A 25197-nucleotide genomic window follows, 5' to 3' on the forward strand; every position below is an offset into this window, starting at 1 on the left:
AGCTGACTCAACAAACATGGCATAGATGTTTATTATTTAAAGGGGAAAAAAAAAAACTTCATACCTAAGGGCAATTTAGGTTCCTCAGGTCCCAACAGATGTATTATAACTCCTTTCCCCTATTAAACAGGACTTCCCCAGTCACCCAGCTATATACCTGTAGTGCATTGACAACTCGAATTGGATGTTCCTCTCCCAGAGCTTGGATACAGTGTTGAAATAAGCAATTAATATTGTCCTTGATCTTCATTAACTCCTCACCATCAAGAGATTCCAGCTTGCCTTCTAGGTACTCTAAATTCACCTACCAAGGGAACAACAGGGATATTATTTTTAGTAACATTTTCAGTGTACTGTATTTAATGTGAGTGCATTTTAGTGTCGCATGTAGAACACAGGAGAAGGCAATTTCGTTAGTAGGAAAATCCAGAGATACCATCAAGTTTACCTTCATAAGGAAGAGCTCCTCCCAAAATCGTGGACTGCACTTACTGGGGTCCTCTGTCTGAAATCAGAAAATAAGCAGTTCAATGTCCCCAGCTAACACCAAAGCATTAAGAACACATCTGAAAGGGTCACTTACACATAATCAACCTTATCTTTCAAAATTAACTTTGAAAATGCTTGGTCATTCTAAACTGCTATAACAGGGAACAACAGTTTTGGAGGTTTTTTTCCCCCAAATGGAAGATACTGTGCATAGATATATATTTGTGTGCCAGAAGTTAAATAATGGCTCAAAGAGTCTCCCCCCAAATCTTTCTCTTCTAGCAAGAAGTAAACCTAACCAACTGATTAAGATAGTCACATTATGATGTCCCTATCGCATCTGTATGTTCTGCAAAGCCCTTTCACATAAATGAAACACAATGGCCCAGAGAGCCAGGTATAGTAGATACTATCTGTATCCTCCTTTTAGAAAAGAGGATCCACAAAGTTAAGTTACTTACACCCATACAGGATCCAGAACCTGAATCACATCAGCAATACCACATGGTTTTACAACATCTTGTGCTGACTGCTTCTACTTGCCCTCCTGTATGCATTTAGTCCACTGTACAGAGCTTGTAATATGGTCTTCCTCAATTCAAATTGGTCCAAAAGGTTAACAAAAGTATAGTGCTAAAACCCAAAATTTCTTAGCAATAATTTTCAAACAGAAGTTCTAAAGAGTCCGAGGCTTCTGGTTCAGGAGCAAAATAAGAAAAAGAGAACCTCAACTTTAAAGGAAAACTAATGACATAAAACCAGTAGATCAATTGCCCACTATCACCCATAAGTTGACCTTTTAAAATTACTACCAACTAATATATTCATTAGTTACGAACTCTTGATCTATTAAGAAAATACCATACTAGGAATCTCTTCTGGACTTTTAACTAAGAATGACACAGAGAAGCAACATTTCTGGCATTCTCATAAGGTTCTCATTTAGTGATTTCTTTCCATCCCCTTCTCCTAGAAGGGGTCACACACTGCCTCTCACACTTCAGTGATGTCATTTTGCTATCTATATATGAAACTCAGACTACTCATGGTGTTGGCACTTCCCATACTCAAAGCTCACACAATCAACAATTCTATGTATGCCAACCCTACTTCATATAGAGAGAGCTCTAACAGGACCCAAGTACCCACTCATTTGCTCCATACTGTGCTGATCTGCGTAATTCTGTATTGATTTTGTGCATATCAAACTGTCTCTAAGGTTTCCCAAGAGTTAGATGTTTTACTTGATCACATTATTTATTCTGGGCCATGTGACAAAGTTGAACAAGTAAGGGCCCTAGAGTCAAACACTAGGGTTCAAACCATGGCTCCATCACCTTCCAGCTGTGACCCCTAGTTTCCTCATCTGTGAAATGCTCTTTTACATAGCATATGTGAAAACATAGCACTCTTGCAGCATTCTTGTCAGAATTAGAGATAATGAACTTAGTAATGCACTTAGAATAATGCCAGGCACATAGTAAAAATTCAATACTTAGTAACTCTTTTTAGAAGTATTATTCTGTTTTACATATGCTAGCTATGATCAGAATTTCAGAAGGTAAGTACCCCCGCAGAGTATCTAATTTACTCTCACCTTCCCTGACAGGGTAAATTTTAAAACAAAGGCTTGGATCATGGTCAATCAGCAGTTATGAAGACCCAAAGAAATCTTCCACCTAATCACTAATAATTCATCAGTTATCTTATAGAGTTGGACAATGAGAGAGACTAAGCAATTGTTCCATCCACTAGGTACTTGAGATGAAATGTAACAATTCATCTTTTTTTTTTTAAGTTTATTCATTTTGAGAGAGAAAGAACAGTTCATCTTTTAGAATCATAGAATTCTAGGACCAAAAGGAACTTCAAGGAATATTTAGGATAGAAGAGTCCGTAAGTTGGGTCATGCGGGTGACAAGTTTCTTAAAGATATTCAGAAAAAATGGGTGCCTAGGTGGCTCAGTCGGTTAAGCGTCTGACTCTTGATTTCAGCTCAGGTCACGATCTCATGGTTTGTGGGTTCAGGCCCCGCATCAGGCTCTACACTGACAGCGTGGAGCCTTCTTTGGATTCTCCCTCTCCCTCTCTCTGGTCCTCCCCCACTCACACACTCTCTCTCTCAAAATAAATAAACATTAAAAAAAAAAAAAAAGATATTCAGAAAAAAAAAGTTCCCGAGGTTTCCTCCCTCCTTTCAATTGTTTTACCCGGCTCATGGCAACAATCTGTAAGAACAACATAACAACAATACATATAAATTAATACATGATCATAATCTCCACCAGGAGAGAGCTCACTCTCATCCTCACCCTCATTCTCCCTCTAAAGAACTAGAAGGTAGCAGGCAGAGGTGAGCTTATTTCTCATTTTGGTACAAGAAAGTAAGGAGTCAATCTGTGCAGAATTGTCAGAGCTCCAGGCCTTACCATGAAGATCTCATCATACATCAGCACCACTTTTTCCTTCAGTGGTTTTTTGGAAGCTGAAGATTTCCGGAGCAAACCCCCTCTTTTCTCCACCTGTGCCATGGTTAGAGAATCTGTGAAAAGAAAGCCACAGTCAGTGCTCAAATGCTCTCCAAGATGCTGGATGGTCTGTTGAAAAGCTCTCAATGGGAACTTTTCTAAGAAAAAGAAAAAAATGATAAACCATGTAATAGATCTTGTGCATCTGTCCAACACCCCATCCCCTGACCAGGTAATTTCAAGGCTTAAATCATTGCTTGGCCTACAGCAAAACACATTTTACATCTTTAAAACCTGCCAGTGGACAAGGCTTACACCAGATCCAAAACCAGGAAAGAAAGTGTAACTAGCTCCAACTAGAATAGATCTGGCCATATATCTGAGGTTGATGGAAGGAAGGCTACAAAGCACACATTGCCCACAGACTGATGGCGAAGTTAAATTACAAGTATTGATTGAGCTCAGGACCATTAAGGCAGGAAGTGTGCTGCAGACTGATGTGCTCCATTGATTTCCCCAAAGTAAGTAAGTCCTCAGCACTGCAAAGTACTTGGCCTTCACTGCCTCATAAATCACACTGCACTTGACTGTCTTCAGAAATTCCTCTGGAAAGAGACCCAAGGCAGAAAATAGCAGTTATAAGGACAAAAATTAAATCTGATTTCAAAATAACCAAATATAACAATCTACTTCTGTCAAATCTAATTATATATATAACACTATTACAGATCAAACTTCAAAGTATTTTTCAATTCTTTTATAGAAGCAATTCCATGAATCACGCCCAATTTCCCCATCTTGTTTAAAGGAATTTCAAGTTTTTACAAGGGAGAACTTGAAATCCCACAGGTCTCCATGTGGATTTACACATTTCCCCTCACTTCCCAGATTCTTTCTACTGTTGACAAAATTCCTGTCTCTCTCTTAAATTCTAGGCTCTAGTTGTGAAACTTAATCTCATCCAATGGCAAGTGTGGGCAGTAGCAAGGAGGCTGATTTTACTTCCAGACAAACCCAAAGCAGCAGAACAAAATTAATTTTGTTCAGTGACTTTTGGAAAATACGTGCTATGTTTCAAATCAAAATCAAAATTTTATTTAAGGAAGAGATGCATCCAACACCTAAAAGACTGTATCTCAGACATGGCCTTTCTCTAATATATATATAGCCAAAAAGGAGATTTACCTTTGAGCACAAAAAACACAAAGCACAGAAAATTTCTCCAACTAGATATCCAGCATCTTTGGCACATCTTATCCTTTTTTTTATAAGCACTATGGTCCAGAGAAAACTGAAGGAAAAAAAAAACTAACAACAACAACAACCAAAAAAGAGAGAGAAGATTCTTTGGGGCAATTTATACTATATTGATCATGGCTTTACCTTAAAGCATGAAATACAGCCTCTGTTCAAAACATTCTTGTGTCTTTTAAATAGGTTGTCAAGAGGAAGATGTCCTTATCGGGGGAAAATAAATTGGAAATCAGCAAGATCCTATTAAAATAAATCAAAAGCAATGCAATTCTAAACTTAGTAGATATAGACCTTTCATGTGTTCAGCTTCAACCAGTTGATTAGCGGGAATAGCAGGAACCACTAGTTTCTGGGTGTGAGAAGCACCTGTTTACAAACATGCCCCTCTGAGGATTTATAATTGGGTTACAGCTAATCAATGTCCACCCCAAATCTAATAAACTCACTTTCTCTATTTCAGAATCAATACTTTCTAATAAGCAAAAGGGAATAGGAGAGGAGGGAAAAACAATTCCATCCAAAGTACCAGATTTCCTAAGAAGTTAAATTCTTTTCATCACTCTTCCTCATTTGGAGCAGGGGGGGAATTCAGCCAAGAGCCTTGTCTCATTACTCTCTGTCACCATCACAGACAATTGGAATTTACCACCCAAGGTGCCTGAAGTGTGACTGGAAACTGACAAGAGTCTCCTTCTCCTGCCAGCACTTCTAACCCATGGAACACAGAAAAAATTGCTCCTAGGGTTGAGGACTGAGAGAAGTGTAGAACTCTGTATTACAAAGTTTGGGGGGGGGGGGGGGCGGATTTCAGAAATTAAGCCTCTGCTCTTAAATTTGAAAGTAAAATATCTGACTGGTAGAACACATCTGTAATGTGAGTGTAATTTATTTATGTCTTCTCAGGGTTTTTCTCCCTTTTGTAGAAAACGCCTCCTGTTTGTAGAAAACCAGTAGCAGCTAAGGAGCAGCAAGGCATTATGGACCAACCAACCAGCAAAACTGAGACTGGAACGCTAGGTTCCAACCACCTAGATGAAATGGAGCAAGTCACTGTGTTTCCCAGTTTCCTTACAAGTAAAACAAGGCCCTGGACTAGACATATCATTGAATAATTCTCTCAGCATCACTGAAATACCACAAACACATAAGAAACACCTAGGGGCACGTGGGTGGCTCAGTCGGTTAAGCATCCAACTTCAGCTCAGGTCAAGATCTCACCATTCATGGGTTCAAGCTCCACGTCAAGCTCTGTGCTAACAGCGTGGAGCCTGTCTTGGATTCTCCCTCCCTCTCCCTCTCTGCCCCTCCCTGACTCGCGTTTTTTCTCTCTCTCAAAATAAACTTAAAAAAAAAAAATCTAAATGTGGTTAAGACACTAATTTAGGCACTATGGGGTTACAAAAATGAAACTACAGAGCTGATCCTCTAGGATCTTTCAATCGATTGGCAGAGACAGACACATCAGACACATGATAACCCCACAGCACTAGGCGAATCATGCGAAACAGAGTAAAAGTACAAAGAAAATGCTATGGCATCATGAGGAAGGAATAAAAGCATTCTGCGACTACACTATGACCTCTGTTGATCCGGGCTTTTAAATCCTTCTGGCGAAGCAGTAAATACAGCAAAGCCACTGTAATCCCACAGAAATGCCATCTTAGGCTTTAACACAGTTTCTCAGAAATAAGATATAATAGGCAAAATATAAAAAAGAATAAGGCAACATATCAATCCTAATTTCACTTACCATCAAACTTAGGAATGGTTTCAAATCCCCCAACCCAACAGTAAATGGTATATCAATGAAGTCTTTTATTACTAAACCTCAGGGACTGCCAATCCCATGACCCACAGAACAACTTCTCTCTGAAAGACTCAAGTCATACAACTTTTTAAGAATTCTATCTTAAGGCAATCCAGCCACGACTGTCTTAAATGCACATCATTTCATATCCCTTCAGGGTAAAACAACCAAATATCAAGATTTTAAAACCTAAAGCCAAACTCTGCCAATGCCTAATACACAAGAAATGCTAGTTACACTAAGCAAGTTAGTTATTCATTGACTTTACTGTCTTCTTGAGCACAATACATGCCAACTCTAGTAGCAGAAAATTAATTTAAAAGAAATTCACTCTAATTTCCAGAGAGTTTCCAGAGTTAATCTATCAAAAGTCTTGGTATTGTATCTACATGAGATGACAGAGGCTAATGAAACCCGAGGTAATCAATTCACAATATATGTAAATAAAACCACAGGGGTGCCTGGGTGGCTCAGTCGGTTGAGGGTTGAGTGTCTGACTTCAGCTCAGGTCATGATCTCACAGTTCATGAGTTCGAGCCCCGTGTTGGGCTCTATACTGACAGCTCGGAGCCTGGAGCCTGCTTTGGATTCTGTGTCTCCCTCTCTCTCCCTGCTCCTCCCCTGCTCACATTCCGTCTCTCTTTCAAAAATAAATAAAGATTAAAAAAAAAATTTGTTTTTTAAACCATCATGCTGTTACGCCTTTTATACTGATGTATGTCAGTTATTTTTCAATAAAACTGGAAAAAATCTAAAAGCAAAACAGCTTGGGGCGCCTGGGTGGCTCAGTCGGTTGGGGCATGGGCATCCGACTTCGGCTTGGTCATAATCTTGCAGTTGGTGAGTTCGAGCCCCACGTCGGGCTCTGTGCTGACAGCTGGGAGCCTGGAGCCTGCTTCAGATTCCGTGTCTCCCTCTTTCTCTGCCTGAGAGAAAGGCACTCTACCCCACTCCCATTCTGCCACACTCTCTCTCTCTCTCAAAAATAAACATTAAAAAAAAGTTTAAAAAAATACTAAATAACAGCAAAACGTCTTGAGTTTTAGCCCCAATTCTTCTACACTCATTCTATGAACTTTAATTTCCTTTCCTTCCCTGGGCTTCAATTTGCCAATCTGTAAAAAGCAGCACTGGCAAGTGTGTTCAGAAAAGGGAACCTCTGTACAGTGTTGGGAATGTAAATCAGTGCAGCCACTACAGAAAACAGTATAGAGGTTCCTCAAAATATTAAAAATAAAACTATGATATGATCCAGCAATCGCACTTCTGTGTATATATCCAAAGGAAATGAAATCACTATCTCATTAAAGAGATACCGGCATCCCCATGTTCACTGCAGCATTATTCACAATAGTCAAGCTATGGAAACAACCTAAGAGTCTTATCAATAAATGAATGGATAAAGAAAATGTGGTATACACATAAAATGGAGTATCATTCAGCTACAAAAAAGGAAGGAAATCCTGCCATTTGCAACAACATGAATATGCCTATGTGAGATGATAGATGAATGGTGTTTTTTTTTTTAATTTTAATGTTTATTTACTTTTGAGAGAGAGAGAGAGAGCAGCAGCAGCAGCAACAGCAGCAGCAGAGGGGCAGAGAGAGATGGAGACACAGGAACTGAAGCAGGCTCCAGGCTCTGTGCTCGAACTCACGAGCCATGAAATCATAACCTGAGCTGAAGTCAGACGCTCAACTGACTGGGCCATCCAGGTGCCTCATGCATGAATGTTTTAATTAACCTTATCATGGCAATCATTTCACAATGTATATGTGTATCCAATCATCACATCGTGCACTTTAAAATTATATATCGATGTTATATATTAATTATAATCTCAATAATATATCAATTATATCTCAGTTCAATAAACCCGGGGGCCGGGGGGAGGCCATGGAACAGTTCTCTATAGGCTTCCAAATTTAATGGACTGGGGTTCTAGGTTCATACTGGTAATGGACTGTTAGCAAGTATCACCCTCTCTTCACTGGTGAGTGAAGCTCCAAAACACCACCTATAGGTAGATGCTGAGGTAAACATCCTACAACATTTCAACCAGTACATAAGAAAAGAAAAAGGAGAGAGAAAAGGAAAAAGGAAAGGAGAAAAAAAATGAATAAAAACCAATGTGCCCATCTTCTAGAAAGAAAAAACATATGCACAGATCAGGCATTCATTCATTCTACAAATATCTGTTGAGCACCTTTTTGGTACCAAGCACTAGGGACACAGAAGTTAACATGACAGACAAGATTTCTGCTTTCAGAGTTTTCATTCTAGAGTGGGGAAAAGATAACAAACAAGTGATAAGTACCTTGAAGACAAACTATATAGGGGGACTACATTAGACTGAGAGATTAAAGGCCTCTATGACAAGTAATATGTGGGCTGGAACCAAAATAACAGGAAGGAAACAGCCACATGAAAGTCTTGGCAAAAGTGCTAGAGGGAAAGGCATAGAGGGAATGGCAAATGCAAAGTCTCCAAGATTTGAACATACTTGGCGTGTTCGAGGAACAGAAGAGCCAAAATGCCTAGATTATAATAAACATTTCTTTTTTGAAATGTTGAAAGGTTTCTGAAGTGGGTATGTTGTGTTTTTGTGAGTTTTTTCCATACATAAAAAAGAATTCAAATGTCCATCAGCAGAATGGGAAGATTATAATTTATTTGTAGAACAGGGTACTACCCAGAAATTTAAAAGAACAAATTACTGAAAAAATATTGATCGCTTTCACAGATGTTGAATAAAAACCTCTGAAAGAAAAGAGTGCAAACAAATGATTCTATTTATATGAAGTTCAAAGACAGCAAAATTAATCCATGGTGACAGAGGTCAGAACAGTGGTTACCTCTGGTGGGGAGATGAGTGGGAGGAAGTGGCACAAGGAAGCCTACTCAGGTGCTGAAAATGTGCTCTATCTTTTTTTTTTTTTTCAACATTTTTATTTATTTTTGGGACAGAGAGAGACAGAGCATGAATGGGGGAGGGGTAGAGAGAGAGGGAGACACAGAATCGGAAACAGGCTCCAGGCTCTGAGCCATCAGCCCAGAGCCCGACGCGGGGCTCGAACTCACGGACCGCGAGATCGTGACCTGGCTGAAGTCGGACGCTCAACCGACTGCGCCACCCAGGCGCCCCAGAAAATGTGCTCTATCTTGATCAGAGTGGAGGTCACACAAAGAAAAGAAAGAAAATCATCAAGTTGTACACTTTCCATTACATAAGCTATTCCTTGAGCTAAAAAAAAAAAAAAAAACAAAAACAAAAACCGTCTGGGGGCCCCTGGCTGGCTCAGTCAGTTAAATGCCCCCGACTCTTGACTTTAGTTCAGGTCATGATCTCACAATTGTGGGATGGAGCCCCACATTAGGCTCTGCACTGACAGCACAGAGCCTGCTTGGATTCTCTCTCTCTCTCTCTCTCTCTCTCTCTCTCTCTCTGCTCCTCCCCCACGCACTTGCACTCTCTCTCTCTCTCTCTTTCTCTGCTCCTCCCCCACGCACTTGCACTCTCTCTCTCTCTCTCTCTCTCTCTCTCTCTGCTCCTCCCCCACGCACTTGCACTCTCTCTCTCTCTCTCTCTCTCAAAATAATTTAAAAAACTTTAAAAAATAAATATTTTTTAAAAATAAACATATAATAATTTTTTAAAAAGTCTGTGCGATCATACGTATATGAAAATTAACAGCACCCATGCAAAACACTAGAACTAGCAGGGACCTCAACTTGCACACTCAGGACACTAATCAAAAATAACAACCAAAACATTAACATTTGCTTAACATTTACTATGCACCAGGCACTGTTATAAGCACTTTGTATACATTAATTGGTTTTATCCTCACAGACCTATGATCCTGGAACTTTACCATAAGAAAACTAAAGCATAAAATGGTTACAAAAACAAACAAACAAACAAAATAACAAAAAAAAAAAACCTGCCAGTGTGAGAGTAGGGACTCAAACTCAGCCACATGTTAGAATCCCTGCTCTTAAACACTATGCTACCCTGTCTCTCAAAAGGCAGAAGAGTGGGCAGAAGTGGTGTAACCTATATATAAACAAAGCTGAGGATCTGCAGAGAAACTGAGATGAGGTTCCAGGCCAGTTCTCAATGAACAAACTTTAGGATGTCCAGATATCTTGAGTTTCAACACTCTAGTTTGCCAATGGGTAGAAGTGCCACCGTAAGTAGTAAAAGATACATATGCATGTGTCTGACACATGCATATATATATATATATAAATATTGTATATAAATATTGATAATGGTAAAGTGAACAAGACATACAAATGAATGGAATGGTAGAAAAACTTGGAAGAAAACACTGGAAAGGAATCTGTCTAGTAAAGTTGATAGATGTATCCAATATGGTAATAGAAAAAAAAAAACAGCTGAAACTCAGTAATATCCACAAAAAGATTTAATTGATAATAACTTTTTTAATGTTTATTTTTGAGAGAGAGAGAGAGAGAGAGAGAGCGAGCGAGCGAGCACAAGTGGGAAAGGGGCAGAGAGAGAAAGAGGGAGGCACAGAATTGGTAGCAGGCTCCAGGCTCTGAGCTGTCAGCACAGAGCTCAATTCGGGGCTCAAACTCACAAGCTGCAAGATCATGACCTGAGCTGAAGTTGGGACACGTAACTGAATGAGCCACCCAGGCGCCCCGATAAAATTTTAATTGAGCTTAGTCAGTGCTCTAAGGATAATTCTCCACCAAAATTTGATAATGAACGGAAAGATACAGTAAGGTAAGACAGAAAGATGAAATGCAGAGCAAGTCAAGTATAAATCTATACAGCTCTCAGCTTAGGAACGATTATACTTTGCTACCACTGAGCTGTGATCACTTGTTTCAGAACCTCCTGAGGTGCCTCCTGAAAATGTAGATCCCTAAGCTCCCTTTTCCCACTACTGAAACAGACTTTTCAAGATAAGGACTAGGGGTCTAGATTTTTTTTTTTTTTTTTTAGTACAGTTGACACTAGGGGTCTACATTTTTAATAATCACCCCAGGTCAGTGGTTCTCAACTGTGGCAATTTTGCCTTCCAGGGGAAATTAATGACTGGAAACATTTTTGTCTGTCACAACTGGGAAAGGAGATACTACTATCATCTACTAGGTAGGGGAAAGCTAACATTCTACAATGCACTGGACAGTCCTCACAACAAAGAATTATCTGGCTCAATATGTGAAAGTTAACAAGGTTGAAAAACTTTATCCCAAGTAATTCTGATACTCACTAAAGTTTGAGAAGTACTCATCAAAGCGTTGAAACTCATCAAATGCTTTGAAAGGAACATCTAAACATAGGACCATTCTGAGAGGATGAATAAAACTTGTCACCTCTAGAAAAGGCACTGGAGCAGCCCTCACCTACTCCCAGCTCATTCTCCCCACACTAACTCACCAATGGCATCCCCTCCCTTAGGACCTCAGCCCCAGTTTGTCCATCTGTGATAGATCACTACAAGACACACTGACTACAGTAATCTAAAATGTTTCAAGTGAAGGAGATAAAAATCTTGTCTCCCCAGAAGCTGTGGTTAGCTGAGTCAAATATTATCATTGTCTGATCACTGGCCATTCACTCAATACACAAGAAGCAGTATGTTTATAAAACCAGAAATATAGTCTCCTGCCCTGGCTCTCCTAAAAGTCCACAATTTCTCCAGAAGCATGGGTATATGTGTGTGTGTGTGTGCGTATGTATATGTGTGTGTGTCTAATCCTTAGGCAGAAGTTATCTGCTCCCTAAATTCTTCCGAAAGGCATACCACACTCCTTAAAGGTAAATACTAGCACTATAAACATTTAAGAAAATGTAGAGGATTTCTACTTCCAAACTCCAACCCTTACCTTCTCAAACCAGTTCCTAACATGCCTCTTTCTTTCTGAAGGACCGAGGATTTAGTTCACTTGCTGGATTCACATCCTACTGTTCCACGTGGTTCCTCGCCACAGCTTCTCTCATAGCATGGGACACTGGTTCCCCCAATTCCACCCCACAGACTGTCTCTGAAGCATATAATGCCTTTCCATTTTAATGGATTTTTAGTGCTAGTCACTCTCTCTTATCTCCAAAATAAAAACAGAGTGAGGTCTGCACTCATGAAGCCACCTCTTTGAATTTCTTCATGGAGAGCTAAAGGATAGGCCACCATCCCCTCAGGCTATCACTTTTCTTCTATGAAGTCCTGGGGAGGGAACTCATCACTCATTCCTCCAAATCTTTCAGAGCACAGCCTTCCAATCAAGGTGATATATGATAAATAACACTACTGAATACTGACTATATAGTTGGCACTGTTCTCAGTGCTTTAAATATACTTTATTTAATCCTTTAAAGTAGATAGGTACTATTGTAGTAGGTACTTAATTACCATAATTTGACAATGAAGATTTCACTTGCCAAAGTAAAACAGCTATAGAAAGTGGTAAAGACACTAAATCCTTCTCTGGTAGTCCTTTGTCCTAGCAGAATATCCCAGTAGTGCAAAAAATCAGGTGTTGACTAACGGAATACTCAAAATCCAGATTCAGTTAAAGTTCTGCGGAAACTCCAAACTGATATCCATAATATCAACGCTCCCACCTTATCCAAGAAAAGTCAGTCAAGTCAGGACATTGTCTGACAAGCATCATCCCTATTTTCTACTAGGAAAGAACCAGCCTGATTCAGTAGGTACATGAGCCACTATGGGGCAGCATTCACATCTTGCATGTGCTCTACAGGGCTCACCTCAGAATGGGTGTTTAGCTTACACTTGAAAGTAGAAATAGGGGCGCCCGGGTGGCTCAGTCAGTTAAGCGACCAACTTCGGCTCAGGTCATGATCTCACCGTTGGTGAGTTCAAGCCCCGCACTGGGCTCGATGCTGACAGTTCGGAGCCTGAAGCCTACTTCAAATTGTGTCTCCCTCTCTCCTGCCCCTCCCCTGCTCATGCGTGCTCTCTCAAGCGCGCGCTCTCTCTCTCTCTCTCAAAAATAAATACATACATACATACATACATACATACATACATACATACATACATACATAAAGGGGTGGGGGCGCCTGGGTGGCTCAGTCAGTTGAGCATCTGACTTCGGCTCAGGTCATGATCTTGCAGTTTGGGAGTTCGAGCCCCACATCGGGCTCTGTGCTGACAGCTCAGAGCCTGGAGCCTGCTTCAGATTCTGTGTTTCCCTCTCTCTCTGCCCCTCACCCACTTGCACCCTGTCTCTCCCTCAAAAATAAGTGAACATTTTAAAAAATGTTTAAAAGAATAGAAAAGGAAAAAGGAAAGTGGAAGTAATTCAGGGACTTTCCTAAGACTAAGCAGCACATGGCAAAAACAGGAATTTCCCAATCCTTACTCTAGGTATCAGCCACTGTCTGCATCCACTAGAGGTGAAGTAGCTTCACAGAAGAGAATTCAGTCTGGTCCCAAATGAATTTACTGAGTCTGCCTACTTGCACAAACTAATAATACAGATGAAGAGGTTTAAATAAACATGACTACCTCAGGTTCCCTTTCAAATTATTTTATACAAGAAGGAACATGCTTGCACCTTCATAAGGAGGACCCAACTCCAAACTGACAGGCTTTCGGGAAACTTTGACTGAAAATCACATTTTTCTGACATTTCCCAGAATGAGAATTCATTGTAAGAACCTCTTCTCAATGAGCTGGAGCCTCCTGTAAATTAATACTGTCCATCTCCTGTTCAAGCCCTGAACCTCCTCAAGCAGCACGTCACTCATATCTTCTTCATTTCCTTTCCTGTTCAACCATACAAGCCTCATGAATACCACCTAAGTATAAAACGAAAATTCTAAGACAGACTCTCATAATCTTCTTAAAACCCAACAGGTAGGGGCGCCTGGGTGGCGCAGTCGGTTAAGCGTCCGACTTCAGCCAGGTCACGATCTCGCGGTCTGGGAGTTCGAGCCCCGCGTCGGGCTCTGGGCTGATGGCTCAGAGCCTGGAGCCTGTTTCCGATTCTGTGTCTCCCTCTCTCTCTGCCCCTCCCCCGTTCATGCTCTGTCTCTCTCTGTCCCAAAAATAAATAAACGTTGAAAAAAAAATTTAAAAAAAAAACCCAACAGGTAACTGCAACCTTGCTAAGTAAACGGATTTCTTGCTGGCTTAATAACTAACATTTATCAAGACCTTATAATGGCACAGGTAAAGTATGAGACAAAAAGGGGACCCAAAATTACTAAGTTATGGTACCTGCCTTGAGAAGCTCACTGCTGAATGGAAGAAGTGCAGATTCCAATTCTTCCTTATCAACAAACAAAACAGACATCATTTTCCCCAGGATTTTTTCATATATGGCCTCACCTACAGAGAGCTATGGCCAAGATATTAAGCTCGCCAGGCCTCCTTACTTCCAGCTGTCTCCTAACACTTCCGTGTGCACACCCCACAAACAACTTGATCTCAACAAACCAGATATCCCCCCTACACCTGTTTCCATAGTCACCCCAACCCTTAAAAATTTGCTCTACTTTTTCTAATCCACATCCTGGTCAGTGAAATGCCCATTCACCCAATCTCTCAAATTACAAACCTTAGCCTACTCTCTCCCTAGTCACTAAGTTATGTTGCATATCTCAGAAATATTTGTAAAATCCATACCTCTCCTCTTCGTTCCCAATGCCACACTTTATTCAGACTCTAGGTAACTAGTTCACTGACACATTTCTCATTACTTTAATTCATACATCTGTCACTCCCTAACATAAATAACTCCAATGGCTCCCTACTCTCCTTTCAGTCTTACCTCATGGCAAGTTCCCCACCAAACATCCTGCTTAGGACAAATTTCTTTAAATTTTTTTTTTCAACGTTTATTTATTTTTGGGACAGAGAGAGACAGAGCATGAACGGGGGACGGGCAGAGAGAGGGGGAGACACAGAATCGGAAACAGGCTCCAGGCTCTGAGCCATCAGCCCAGAGCCCGACGCGGGGCTCGAACTCACGGACCGCGAGATCGTGACCTGGCTGAAGTCGGACGCTTAACCGACTGCGCCACCCAGGCGCCCCAGGACAAATTTCTAATACTTAAACATCATGTTATTTCTTGTCCTCACACTTTCACCATGCCTTTGTGCATGCTGTGCTCTTGAACTGGAACACCTTATTTGTACAAGCTCCTACTCATCCTTCAAAACCCAACTAAAGTAACTCCTCCTTGCAAAAATATCCTTGACTCTCCCACACAATGGCAATATTCCCCTCACACTGTATAAATTTCTTCATATGGATATGTAACAGTGCACTATAATTTTCATATGAATGTTTCTCTGATGTCCTTGAGAAAAGATACTCCTATTTCTAACCACAGGGCCAGTTACATAGTATCTACTCAATAAATGTGTGTTGAATAAACAGTTCACCTTCATATATCCTGGACCAATTTGTGATTGGCTGTTTTCCCCAAGTTTTATGATTTCTGAACTTGACTCTATGTGAGATTCCAACTGTCACAACTGCTTTGAGTTTTCAAGGGTTTTTAAAAATTCTATTAACACAAATGTTGAACGAATGAGTGAATTATAATGCCTAAACATCCAATGAAATAGTCTTGGGGCACCTGGGTGGCTCAGATAGTTAAGGGTCAGACTCTTGATTTCAGCTCAGGTCTCAATCTCAGGGTCCTGAGTTCAAGCCCCAGCTTTGGCTTTGAGCTGGGCCTGGAGCCTACTTTAAAAAAAAAAAAGTCATAAACGCTTCCCAATTGACTAAGAAGAGTGGGAATCCCCCCCTTTACAATCCTAACAAGAAGGATCCACCTTTCCCTAGACTGATCGACTTGATATCCCAAAAACTTTCCCCTAGGAAAGTACTGTGCACACAAATCCAGCTGAAGACACACCCAAAATAATTCCATTAACTTGTGCTTAAGACAGGAACACAAACCATACTTGTCCTGGTTTACAAAGTCACTGGGAACTCAGAATAGCAAAGAAACCGTCCTCACTAAGCTCAAAACTTTTTCTGGAGAGAAAGAAACGGGGAAGGTCTGATGATCCAGAAACACTTTTCAGTCTGGCCCAAGTTCGCACTTCCCCAGTCTCCAAAGGCAGCATTCCCTGGCTTCTGATAGCTCTCCTTCCTCAGAGAACCTGCTTCTTTTCCTCTATTTACTTCTTCCCCACGCCTGCCTGGGAACAGGTTCATCTCCCAGGCTTGCACCAAGTAACCCTGAGAAAACACGGTCGCTTCATTGATTCTGGGTGTAAGGTGGACTGCAGCCCGTCAGACACTGAAAAAAGGGGCAGGATGAGGGGCCTTCCAGGACAACCGGGCCTGCCTCTAACCCTTCTCAGAGGTCCTGTCCAAGGGCCCTCATCCCAGGGCCAGGCTGGGCTGGGCAGAAGGCCTCCCTCGAGTGGGGACAAGCTGAGTGGGAGAGGCTCTGGAGGCAGCTTGAGGCGGCAGGATCAGCCCCACGCTCGGGTCAAAGGTCAGCATCTCGGCAGCTAGGAGGACCCAGCAGGGAGTGGGAGGGCCGTGACCGGCACCGGAAGGTCCGAGGGACCAGCCGCTGGAGGAGCGAGCCGCTTCCAGCCCCCTCCGCCGCCCGGGCCCAGCCTCCTAGCCGCACGCCAACTCGGCCCGCCTCAGCAGCTGCCCTCCCCCTCCCACCCGCCACCACCTTCGTCCCCAAGGCGAGCGCAGGCCCCGCCCCCAGAGCCGCCTCGGGGCCAAGGCCTAGTCCGACAGGAGCTGCAGGGGTTGGTCAGGTTCGGGGACCGGCCCGGGCCGGCGCCGCTTACCGAGCCCCGGGCTCCTCCTCCACCACCCGCGCCGCTCCCGGACCCGCTCGCTCCCGACGCCACCGACGCCGCTGTTACTCTCGGCTCACGGACGCGCTCCCGACCTCCCCCGACCCTTCCCCCGGCCCACGGTGCCCCGCCGGGTCCTAAAGCCCGCTGTGTGATAGGTACGTCCACGCCCGTTTCCTGAGCCTGGCTCAGACCATGGTTCCCAGCAATCTTCGCAAAGACTACAACTCCCGAAATGCACCGCGAGAAATAAATTAGCCAAAGAAACATCTATTGAGAGTCTACTGGATACAAGCTGCAATAGCAGATTTTCAAATATGGGAGAAATATACATACACACTTTCTAAATACAGCGGACTCTGAACTCGGCAATTCCATTTATAGGAATAAAGATATATGTTCCAAGATGTTTATGGCAAGTTTGTAAATGAAAAATTGGAAACAAATCCATTCAACAAACAGTATTTTGTGCCTAGTGTGTTCAAAGTAACATGGGTTAACTGGGCAAGTAACTCCTCTGAGTCTCAATTTTCTCTGTACAAAATGGAAAATTTAAAAAAAAGATAGGCTGCTGGGGCACCTGGGTGGCTCAGTGGGTTAAGCATCTGACTCTTCCTTTCAGCTCATGTCATGATCTCAAGGTTCCCAGGATCAAGCCTTGCTTTGGGCTGCCTGCTGATAACACAGAACCTGCTTGGGATTCTCTCTCTCTCCCTCTTTCTCTGCCCCTCTCCTGCTTGTGCTCTCTCAAAAATAAGCATTTTAAATAAATAAATAAATAAATAAATAAATAAATAAATAAATAAAAAATAATCAGACAGTGAGTTATCAAGGGCAGGCTTAGGAAGGCTCAAGTTGTAAATGCCCTGAAAATTCAGAGAAGGGAAAATTCCATGTCAATCTCTGGAGGCTTCCTGGGGAAGGTGAAGATGGGGCCAAGTCTTAGAGGAGAGGGTATAAAGGTGAAGCAACATAACACACTGTCCATGCCTATATCAAAGAAGTTAATTAAATACAGATTCAGACAAGGGTTAAGTTTAGAAGGCCATACACTGAGTAGGTAAGAGCACAACCTCTGGAATACTGTGAGAATGAATCCTAAAACTGCTACCTATTTGCTGTATGTCTTTGGACAATTACTTGAGCTCTTTAAACCTTAGTTACAGGGTGCCTGGCTGGCTCAGTCGGAAGAGCATGAGACTCTTGATCTTGGGTGGTGAGTTCAAACCCTACATTGAGTGTAGCAATTACTAAAAATAAATATAGTTAAATAAATAAATAAACCTTTGTTTCCTATCTGAAAAACAGGGATAGTAAAAGGCCTATGTCATATTGTTTTGATTATCCAGCCTTGAACCCTTCCTCTCATATTCTGAGGGCCTCTTCCTTTGGGTATATTCTTGGTAGAAAACCAGACCTTGAGCAGCCAAAGTAAGTGAGTTCATATGACCTGACTTTGACCACTAGGTGCAGCCTCCAAGGTTTTGACTCTTGGCCAAAAGATGCAAAAATGAAGGGATGGTCAAAATTTATTCATAACAAGTATACCCTGGCCAGATGATTCCTGCTGAAAAACAGTCGTGCTTCCTATTTCTCGGCCTTCAAAGAGTATCTTGCTTCCTGGTCATTTTCCAAGCCTTCTCCTCCCTTATGTTCGAATAAATTTCACTTTTCTTAAGAGGGCCTATTTCTGTAACTATTCTGTAACTCTTAGCCAAAAGTTTCCTCAGTGATATCACACACACAGACATGTGGCCACTCAAGCTTATTCATTCCTTCACCAAACATCTATTGAAGTCTTTCTCTGTGCCAGGCTCATGTCTAAAAGTGAGGATACAAAGATGAAATAAATCCTGTGACAACTGGAAACAAATGGAGGAGGACAAATTGGGGAGGAAGGTGATGTTTAGGACATGTTGAGATTGAAATGCCGTGAGACATTCAACCAGAGATATTTAGTAGACATGTGGGTACCCTTTACTGGAGCTCAGCAGACATATCTACGGTAGATAAATGTTTTTGAGCCATTAACTTAGTAGTAATTGTTCAAACCATGAGAAAGGAATGGGCTAAGAAGAGGACAACAAAAAGAAAGAATGAGAGAGAAAAAAGAGAGAGAGAGAGATCAGGCCCATAATAAAGTTTAAATACCAACATTTATTGATGAAGTACTATCTAAAAAAGAGGAAAATAACAGGAGAAAGATGCCATGGAAATCACAGGAGGGACTATCAAAGAGGTTGTCAAGCTTCTTAGAAAAGGAAATAAAAATATCCTTGAAGACATCAGGAAAATCTACTTCAGATAAGTAGTGGTTTGAGGAATGAATAGAAGGAGAGAGAGTGGAGGCAGCAAATGCTAGAGGATCTTTGCAAGAAACTTGATTGAAGGGGAAAGGAGAGGAAGCCACTGTGGTAGTGGTAGTGGGGAGACGAGGATGAAAGAGTGAGTTCTAAGACAGGGCAGACTGGAGAGTGTTTCTATGCTGAGAGCAAGAGGACAGAATGAGGCTGATGCAAATTCTCACTGAAGTTGTTGGGGGAAGGAGGGAGAAGCAGACTCATGAGGAGGGACTGGACTTGGAGGGAGGGGGAATACCACATCATCTGAGAAGGCAGTCAGGGGTGGAAAGGACCCCTGCATATCAATGTGTAGGTGTTGCTAGAGAAATTACATACACTCGGTGCCTCTAAAGTATGTTTTGGGGCGTCTGGGTGGCTTGGTCAATTAAGCGACCAACTTCAGTTCAGGTCATGATCTCATGACCTGGTTTGTGAGGTGGAGCCCCGCCTACGACTCTGTGCTGACAGCTCAGAGCCTGGAGCCTGCTTGGGATTCTGTGTGTGTGTGTCTCTCTCTGCCCCTCCCCCGCTCATGCTCGGTCTCTCTCTCAAAATTAAACATTAAAAAAAATTTTTAAGTACATTTTAATTTTGATTTTTAGCAAATTCTTAGTTTGGGTGATAAATTGTTGATATAGTAAAGAGGTATGGTGCAAGGACTCAGGTTTCAGATTGCTTGTGGTTGAAATCCCACCTTTACCTCCACCCAGTGAATAGCTGTGAGAGCTTGGTCAGTTTCCTTAATCTGTCTGTGCTTCATTTTCCCTCTCTGTGCTAGGGGCTTGTTGCTGGGTGGGGGTTGGTGGGGGAGTTACACAGCAAGTGCCATAGAAGTATTAAACTGTTATTATTTTCCACTAGATTGTCAATTCCGTGAGGTTGGCGTTTTGTTTGGTTCAAGGCTATCTAGTCAGCTGGGCACTTAGTAGGTGCTCAATAAAAATTTCATGACTAACTGAATTAAGGAGTTGGGGTGAGAGAGAGGCTTGGGCGGGGGGGGGGGGAAGAAAAGCCTTGGGAGTATGACATGTTCACTTCAGGGCTCAGACTGGGAGATTCTTGAGTAAGGCTCTTGGCTTCTTGGGGCCTGGGGCATTGGGCCTACATCCCGACTCAACGAGCTTGCGTAGGGCTGACAAGGACGGACGCACTGAGACCCTTGGGTGCTCGGGAGCCTCATTTCCTCCCCCCCCCTCCCGCGAGACTCCCGTGGCTCCTCCCCTGGCAGGCGGGGTCGCGCCGCCGGGGCGTGAACGGGGCGGAGCCATGAGTTAGCCTGGTGGGGCGGTGTGGAGCCGCCTCTCAGGCCTGGCGTCGGCCCACCTCATCGACGGGGGACGGAAGTCTCAGCCCGGCTCTGTCTCCCCCGGGAACCCGGACCGAGCGCCGAGCCTCGCCCCACGGGGCGGCCAGGCCCGGGCGTGCTCCGGCACCGGCGGCACCATGAAGCGTATGGGGACTCTGCGCCAGCTTTCGGATCTCAGCCACTTTAGCGGCGCGGCCCGGCTCCGGGAGTTGCTGGCCGCGGACCCAGCCGTAAAAGTCCGCTGCAGCCCAGACGGCCGCCACCTGCTGCTCCTCCGATCCCCGGGGGCGCCGTGCCCACAGCTGCTGGTGGCGGTGCGTGGCTCCGACGCGGAGCTGGAGCGTGCCTGGCCCGCTGGCCACCCCTCACCGCTAGACGCCTTCTTCCTTTCGTGGCCGGCGCGACCGGCGCTGGTCCTGGTGTGGGAGAGTGGCCTAGCCGAGGTGTGGGGCGCCGGGGTGGGGCCTGGCTGGCGGCTGCTGAGGAGTACCGAGCTGTGTCCAGCCGGTGGAGCCTGTGTGGTGGCCGTGGCGGTGCTCCGAGGCCGCCTGGTGTGGTGCGAGGAGCGTCAGGCTGGCGCGGAGGGCCAGCTGGGACCGCCTGCCGCTTTCAGCCATTGCGTGTGCTTCCGAACCCTGGAGCCCAACGGAGAGGGCGGCACCAACCTGGGCCGCACACATGTCTTGCTGCACCACTGCCCCTCTTTTGGGCTGCTGGCCTCCCGCAAGGACCTCTTCCTGGTGCCCACTGCCACCACCTGGCCTGGTGTGGGTCATATTCTGCTCACTTGGAGCCCAGGCAAGGGCAAGGTGATGGTGGTTGCCCCATGTCTTGGCCTCTCCCACTGTAAGAGCCTGAATCCCGTACGAGGGGACACATGGGACTTCCGGACACTGCTCCGAGGCCTTCCTGGGCTGCTGTCCCCCATGAAGCCATTGACTGTACATACCTGGGCCCCAACTCCCCAGGGCCTGCTGTTGCTTGACTTCAGGGGCACTGTGAGCCTGGTGCAGACCCATGGTGGTACCCGGACTGTAGGCACGCTGCAGGAGGCACCTGTAGGCCTGGCAGGGTCTGCAGCACTGGGAACATTTCATGGTACTCTGGCCTGTGTGCTGGGCTCCACGTTGGAACTGCTGGACATGGGCAGCGGGCAGCTGCTGGAGAGAAAGGTCCTAAGTACAGACCGAGTACATTTACTGGCACCCCCAGCCCCTGGCATGGAGGATGAGGAAGAGTTGGAGACCCGAGGGGGTCTTCGTTTGCTTTCAGCCTTGGGTTTGTTTCGAGTAGGCTGGGAAGCCCCACAGGGCCTTGAAGTGCCTTCAGCTGAAGACCTGGTGTTTGAGGAGGCCTGCGAGTACTACCAGCGGCGGAGCCTACGGGGTGCCCAGCTTACCCCAGAGGAACTGAAACACAACAGCACATTCCGGGCGCCTCAGGCCCTGGCCTCCATTCTCCAGGGACATGTGTCCCCATCTACACTAGTGACCACACTGAGGGCTGAGCTTCGAGATTACCGGGCCTTAGATCAGCTCAAAGCCCACCTGGTGGCTGGGGATGATGAGGAGGCTGGCTGGACTGAGCTGGCAGAGCACGAAGTGGCACGTTTGCTGAGGACCGAGTTGATGGGAGACCAGCTGGTCCAGCTCAACACTGTTTTCCAAGCCCTTCCTACAGCAGCCTGGGGTGCAGTCCTCAGGGCCCTGCAGCTCCAGCCAGATGGGAATGGCAGGCTGAGGTCCCATGCTCCCCCTGATGTGTGGAAGAAGGTACTGGGGGGTACTTCAGCTGGAAAGGAACCCCCCAATGGGATACTGCCCGTCTTTGAACTCCTGTGCCAGTGCCTCTGCCGGCTGGAGCCTCGATGGCTGCCACCCTTTGTGGAGTTGGCACAGCAGCAGGGTGGGCCGGGCTGGGGAGCAGGGGGCCCAGGGTTGCCCCTGTATCGCCGAGCCCTGGCAGTACTGGGTGAGGAGGAGACCAGGTCTGAGGCCCTGGAGCTGGAGCTGCTCTTGGGCAGTGGGCGGCCCAAAGCTGTGCTCCAAGCTGTGGGCCAGCTGGTGCAAAAGGAGCAGTGGCAGCGGGCCCTGGAGGCAGGCCTGGCCCTTGGCCCCTCCAGCCCCCTGCTTCGAAGCGAGATCTTCAAACTGCTGTTGGCCGAATTTGCCCGGCACCGCCGACTTGATGCTTATCTCCCCCACCTTCGCCGCCTATGCCCACCAGACCTAACTCCAGCAGAGCTCCTGCTTCTAATACGGACACACCTCCCAGATGAGTTGGAGCCCCCCACCCCATTCCCTAAGCCTGGGACAGAGCCCCCTCTCACTGTGGGGTTGCTCAGAGCCCTGCTGGAGCAGACTGGGGCTCAAGGACGGCCCTTGGGCCCGGTTCTAAGCCTCTATGAGGACATCCTATGCGACCCGGGCACTCCACCCCCCACCCCACCTCGGGGACCCATGACTACCCTCCAGACATCAGACCACCCAGTCTTGGAGGCCTGGGCACCATCTGGACAGGGCCTCTGTGTGACTGACACAGGCTAAAAATTATTTCTAGGACACAGCAGTCGGGAAGGTGCCTAGGAGTTGGCGGGGACCAGGGTGGGAGTTCTGCGTGCAATAATACTCTTCTCTTCTGGAACAATTAAAAAATACATACATAATATATATATGTATTAAATATTGTCTAAGCGTCTAAGACCCTTGGAATTTCCTAAGTGATAGGAGTCTTTTGTTATTCATAAGGAGCCTTTTTAGATCACACCTGCATATATGCTAATGAGGTAATTTAGGGTGGGGACGGACACCCAGCCTAAGGATGGGACTGGTCACCTGAAAGACCCAAGTGATGAGAGGGTTGGCACTTTTAGCCCCATCCCCAACATCCTGGGAGGGGAGTGGGGCTAGAGATTGAAATCCATAAAAATCCTGAATGAGGAAATTTGGTAAAGCACATTAAGGTGCTGGGAGGGTGACTTACTCAGAGAGGGCTTGGGAGCTGCACACACACATACTCCCACCCTGTACTTTGCCCTATGCATCTCTTCCATCTGGCTATTCCTAAGTTATATCCTTTGCGTTTTGGGGGGTTTTATTCTTTTTTTTTTTTTTATGTTTATTTATTTTTGAGAGGCAGAGACAGAGCATGAGTGGGGGAGGGGCAGAGACAAAGGGAGACACAGAATCCAAAGCAGGCTCCAGGCTCTGAGCTGTTAGCACAGAGCCGGACATGGGGCTTGAACCCATGAAACGTGAGATCGTGACCTGAGCCAAAGTCAGATGCTTAACCAACTCAGCCATCCAGGCACCCCTGAGTTGTATCCTTTGTAATAAACTAGTAAACATAATTAAAGTATTGCCCTGAATTCTGTGAGCCATTCTAGCAAATTGTCAAACCAATTTATAGCATGGAAAGTACCAGTGACTTGCAACTGGCATTTGAAGTGGGGGCAGTCTTATGGGACTAAGCCCTTAATCTGTGGGTTCTGTGCTAACTCCAGGTAGTTAGTGTCAGAATTGAATTGACATGTAGGACACCCAATTGGAGTCCACAGAGAATTTGTTGTTGGTGTTGGAAAACACTCTAGAAGTATACACACAGTTTGTATGTTTTTGAATAGCTGAGGGCTGTGGGTAATGGAGGGAGTGGTTGAATTTGAATTTGTTGGCTAAACTGGTCACTTCCATTAATGGAAGTAATTAACATTTATGAGTACTTAATATATGCCAGGCACTCTATTGGTCTTTAAAAAGTCCCTCATTTGGGGCATCTGGGTGGCTCAGTCAGTTGAGCATCTGACTCTTGATTTTAGTCCAGGTCATAGTCTCACAATTCCTGATATCGAGCCCCAGGTCAGGCTCTGCACTGACAGCATGAAGCCTGCTTGGGATTCTCTCTCTCCCTCTCTCTGCCCCTCCCCTGCTCACTTTCTTTCTCCCTCTTTCACTCTCTCTCTCAACATAAATAAACATTTTAAAAGTCCCTCATTTAATGCTTCTAATAACCTCATCAGAAAAGTACCAATAGTAACCCCATTTTACAAGTGAAGAAATAAAGGTTTAGAAAGATTACTTGACCAAGGTCAGTCAACTAGAAAGTAGCAACTCTAAGACTTGAATCACCTCACCATACAATCCAGTAGCTGCTACCTGCTTGGGCTTGAATGCACTTCTCATTTTTGGCTCAATGCTAGCTCTCTCACCTGTTGTGAGGACGGGGATCTGCAGAACTGTGCCCTTTCTTTCCCCAAGATTTCTGAAACCAAGTAGGAACTGTGATGGGCTCTGGGCCCATGCCTGTCTCCCCCAGGATTCCTGGAGCAGCCCCTGGTTGGGAGGAAGATTTGCCACAGACAACAAGAGTTACCTGCAGAGCCCTTTGGCCTAGTAACAAGAGGCATTGAAGGGGGGTTGCTTGGAGGGCCCCACATTGCTGCTGACTCCCTAAGCAGAGAAACAAGAGCATCTCCAGCACAGATATCTGTTATCTGGATTTAGTCAGTAAAACCACCTCCCTAGAGGTCTTTGCCCCAATCCCACTTGAACCCAAGTGACCCCTCAGCCTGGTTCTGGGCTTAGGGTAGGCCCCTGGGTGCTGGGTGCTTACTCACCATCATTCCTGGGCCCCCAGCCATCCCTTGTCCAAGGCTTGGGACCAAGGTAAGGACTGCCATCAGCTTTGTCCTCAGCTGAGACCTACAGCTTAGATTCTGCTCTTAGGCTCATATGGGATTAAGGACGG

The 25197-nt window shown here is 44.8% G+C and overlaps 2 protein-coding genes across 4 annotated transcripts in view; one reads left to right on the forward strand and one right to left on the reverse strand.

Annotated features, from left to right (window-relative positions):
* ARMH3 (armadillo like helical domain containing 3) overlaps positions 1-16948 on the reverse strand; it is a 173485-nt gene extending 156537 nt beyond the window's left edge. For 2 of the 3 annotated variants that reach the window (XM_045040596.1, XM_045040597.1), the window contains exons 1-3: positions 2919-3031; positions 449-505; positions 158-304 (exon numbers count right to left, since the gene is read on the reverse strand). In XM_045040596.1, the coding sequence (XP_044896531.1) occupies positions 158-304; positions 449-505; positions 2919-3020 (306 nt within the window). In that variant the 5' untranslated portion in view covers positions 3021-3031. Of the gene's footprint in view, positions 1-157; positions 305-448; positions 506-2918; positions 3032-16797 lie in introns of those variants that run through there. The other variant, XM_003994351.6, reaches the window with a different exon arrangement.
* A 3449-nt stretch (positions 16949-20397) lies between these two features.
* HPS6 (HPS6 biogenesis of lysosomal organelles complex 2 subunit 3) lies at positions 20398-23121 on the forward strand. Its single transcript, XM_003994352.6, has one exon. The coding sequence runs from the start codon at positions 20592-20594 to the stop codon at positions 22998-23000; it is 2409 nt and encodes an 802-aa protein (XP_003994401.2). The 5' UTR covers positions 20398-20591; the 3' UTR covers positions 23001-23121.
* The last annotated feature ends 2076 nt before the right edge of the window (positions 23122-25197 follow it).

Source organism: Felis catus, chromosome D2 (genome assembly GCF_018350175.1).
Source record: "Felis catus isolate Fca126 chromosome D2, F.catus_Fca126_mat1.0, whole genome shotgun sequence".
In the NCBI taxonomy this organism is placed as follows: Eukaryota; Metazoa; Chordata; class Mammalia; order Carnivora; family Felidae; genus Felis; species Felis catus.